This window comes from Myotis brandtii, unplaced genomic scaffold (genome assembly GCF_000412655.1).
Source record: "Myotis brandtii unplaced genomic scaffold, ASM41265v1 scaffold209, whole genome shotgun sequence".
NCBI classification, from domain to species: domain Eukaryota; kingdom Metazoa; phylum Chordata; class Mammalia; order Chiroptera; family Vespertilionidae; genus Myotis; species Myotis brandtii.
In genome coordinates this window covers 855,944-859,435 of record NW_005357806.1, presented here as the reverse complement: position 1 = coordinate 859,435, position 3,492 = coordinate 855,944, and the positions used below count along the sequence as shown (strand labels likewise).

The 3,492-nt window shown below is 44.2% G+C and overlaps 1 protein-coding gene across 1 annotated transcript in view; it reads right to left on the bottom strand.

Moving 5' to 3' along the window:
- The window catches only part of LOC106725996, a 3,164-nt gene extending 1,694 nt beyond the window's left edge, over positions 1 to 1,470 (bottom strand). Inside the window, exons 1-2 of the mRNA XM_014539238.1 lie at positions 1,407 to 1,470; positions 503 to 583 (exon numbers count right to left, since the gene is read on the bottom strand). Of these exons, the coding sequence (XP_014394724.1) occupies positions 503 to 583; positions 1,407 to 1,470 (145 nt within the window). The remainder of the gene's footprint in view (positions 1 to 502; positions 584 to 1,406) is intronic.
- Positions 1,471 to 3,492: the final 2,022 nt, after the last annotated feature.

The window sequence follows — 3,492 nt, the reverse complement described above, 5'->3', positions numbered from 1 at the left end:
CCCGGTGCGGGCACCGCCCTCCTTCCCAGCCGCGCTTCCGCTCACCGACCCTGCGCTTCTTAAAGGGGCAGGAGGGGCGAAACCAGAGGGCGCCCGGACCTCGTGTTGGAAGTCAGGGACCGCCAAGTTCTGATTTCCAAGGTATTCGTTAGGAAGCCCTTTAGGGTGCTTTGTGCCAATCGCACTTCTAGGCGCCGGACAGAGTGGCTTGCCAAATAGAGTATGCACCCTTGATGATGCTTACACTGAACTGCGATTAAACCATAATGGTAATGTTAATAAATGTACCATCTAAATCTGTTTGCAATGTAAATCAGTCAAGTTCTGGACCCAGATGTCCATTTCCCAACTGGACTCAGGTATCCCACTGGCCCCTTAATTCAACACATTCCAAAATTAACTCACCATCTCACCTGATAATTAAAACTTGCTTCGCGCCTGCCAAAGGGGGAAAAAATTGTCCCAAATCAAGAACTAGGCAAACCATGTTTCTGCTTCTTACTTGGTAGTTTCAGAAATGAACGGGCAGCCACCTGTCGCTTGGGTTCTCTGCTTCTGCCTTTAGATGGGGTTTCTGCTTTCCCTGTAAACAGAATGAAATTACTATCCTATTAACAGTCCCAGGTGCATCCTGATCATCTGCTTCATAGATGGCATGTTTATTAGGGATAGGCTACACACGTGGTATTTCTGAGTATTCTGCTCTCCATTTCCTCTATAACAGTGGTTCTCAACCTTCCTAATGCCGCGATCCTTTAATACAGTTCCTCATGGTGTGGTGACCCCCAACCATAAAATTATTTTCGTTGTTACTTCATAACTGTAATTTTGCTAATGTTATGAATTGTAATGTAAATATCTGATATGCAGGATGTATTTTCATTGTTACAAATTGAACATAATTAAAGCATAGTGATTAATCACAAAAACAATATGTAATTATATGTGTTTTCCGATGGTCTTAGGCAACCCTTGTGAAAGGGTCGTTCCACCCCCAAAGGGGTTGCGACCCACAGGTTGAGAACTGCTGCTCTATAATTACCAGTATGGTGTTTTTATGACTGTGAATAAAACTGTGTTCATTAATTTAGTAGCTGCTTTTTAAAAAAATCGCTGCTGATGTAAATCTTTGTTTTCTCAACTATAAGTCCTCATTTCCATACACTAGTATTCACCAACTAGAGGCCCAGTGCACGAAATTCGTGCACTGGTAGGGCTGCTGGCTGGGTACTCCCTCCCTTCCCCGGGCCACCTTCCCCCTGCTGCTGCTGCCGCTGGTCGGCCTGCGCTTGGATCTGTGGGACGATCGGCCCCCACCTGGCAACCAGTGGCTCCCACCCATCTTGGCCTGGTGCCACCCACTCACCTGCTCCACCATCCCACTCCAGTCCCGCTCTCATCAGGGCCCATCGGGGCCTTCAGCACCTCCATGCCGCTGGCTGCCAGTGCTGTGTCACCAACGCCCGCCATGTTCCACACCACCCCCTGGTGTTCAGCGCACATCATAGGAAGTGGTCGAACTCCCAGTCAAGAGGACAATTTGCATATTGGGCTTTTATTATAGAGGATTCTCTTGCAAGCAATAAACCGTAATACATATTCAAGATCGATTTACCTAAGACTTGTTTTTAACCAGCTTATGTTCTATCCCAGTAAATGGCAGGAACATTCAGTTATTGCCCACGAAACCAGAAAGAGGAGGCAGGTCTAATATTTCAACAAAAGAGTATTTCCAATAAAAGTTTTGGTGCTCATCAATGAAGATGAATTTAATAATGTGAAGACACCTTATCTAAAACTTGGAACTAGACTAAAAAAGATTGCTAAATATCCTTACCCCTTCTTTCTAGTTTTTTCATTGATTCACTTTCCATCTCCCCCCTCCTGCCCCACACACAGTCTGTGCCATTGTCTTATTTCCTCCTTGTGAGAGCTTGCCTGAATTCCTGTAACTGGTCTCCCTCTTCAATCCTGCCTTCCTCTAACACATGCTTTATACTGAAGCTCAAATGTGTGTGTTTTTCTGAATTTATATTTTTACAGTCCAAAAAGGGCCTTACATTCCTATAGTCCCAAATAAGACACCTGGGATTCTGTTGTTTGGTGTTGGTGTATTGCTGTTTTTTAATTGAAATAAAATTTTAATTGCTTTTATCAAAATTGACCTACGTGCAACGAAGCAGACTTATTACCTGGTAATTTGAGCTATCTTCTGACCTTGTGATTGTGGGGATCCAAGAGGAATCACCCCAAGATGTCCCTCTGTGGTATGCATATTGTTTTGAGCTAAAGGCAACTTTAGCCACAGGCTCAAGAGAAATTTCTTAATTGCCTAGAACTGTGGTCGGCAAACTGCGGCTTTCGAGCCACATGCGGCTCTTTGGCCCCTTGAGTGTGGCTCTTCCTAAGCCTTAGGAGTACCCTAATTAAGTTATTAACAATGTACCTACCTATATAGTTTAAGTTTAAAAAAATTTGGCTCTCAAAAGAAACTTCAATCGTTGTACTGTTGATATTTGGCTCTGTTGACTAATGAGTTTGCCGACCACTGGAGAAGAATTTGAATTAGAGGCCTTGCCTGTAAGAGATTATCAGAGATAACTTCCTTTGACTTATCTTAGGGCAGGCAAACTATTTACTAAAGGCCTGCTGTTCTTATCCTCCTGCAATGACCTTTTGAAGCCCTCAAGGCCCCTTACCTCATCCCTAGTTCAGGATGTCATATATTCATGTTTCCTTTCTGTGTCTCAACCTCTCATGCATGCGCGGATCTCTGATTCTCTTATGTATGTGGGGTTCCTATTCTTTTTTTGTTTGTTTGTTAATAATTGCCAGAGGATATTTTTCCATTGACTTTTAGAGAGAGTGGAAAGGAGGGGGAGAGACAGAGAGAGAAACATCGATGTGGATGTGCGAGAGACACATTGATTTGTTGCCTCCCACACACACTTTGACCAGGGCTGGGGATCCAGCCTGCAGCCGAGATACATGCCCTTGACTGGAATAAAACCCAGGACCCTTTAGTTCTCGGGCCAATACTCTACCCACTGAGCGAAACCGGCTAGGGCCTATTCTCATGTGTGTATTAAATTTGGTTATTTTCTTTTGCTAAATTGTGTCATGTCTGTTTGATTACTAGACCAGCTGGAAGGACCTTGAGGGTTGAGGAAAGCTTGTTCCCTTCCCCACAAGATTTTTGTCTTTAAACATCAGCCTATATTTTTGTTCAGAGAGCCAGTTCTCTGATAACTGATCTCTCTTGCAAGTGCAAGTAAAAAGAAGTTTATTTCATACTCAACTTTTTCTTTAAAGGTTTTTTTGCCCAAAACCGGTTTGGCTCAGTGGATAGAGCGTCGGCCTGCGGACTGAAGGGTCCCGGGGTCGATTCTGGTCAAGGGCATGTACCTTGGTTGCGGGCACATCCCCAGTTGGAGATGTGCAGGATGCAGCTGATTGATGTTTCTCTCTCATCGATGTTTCTAACTCTCTATC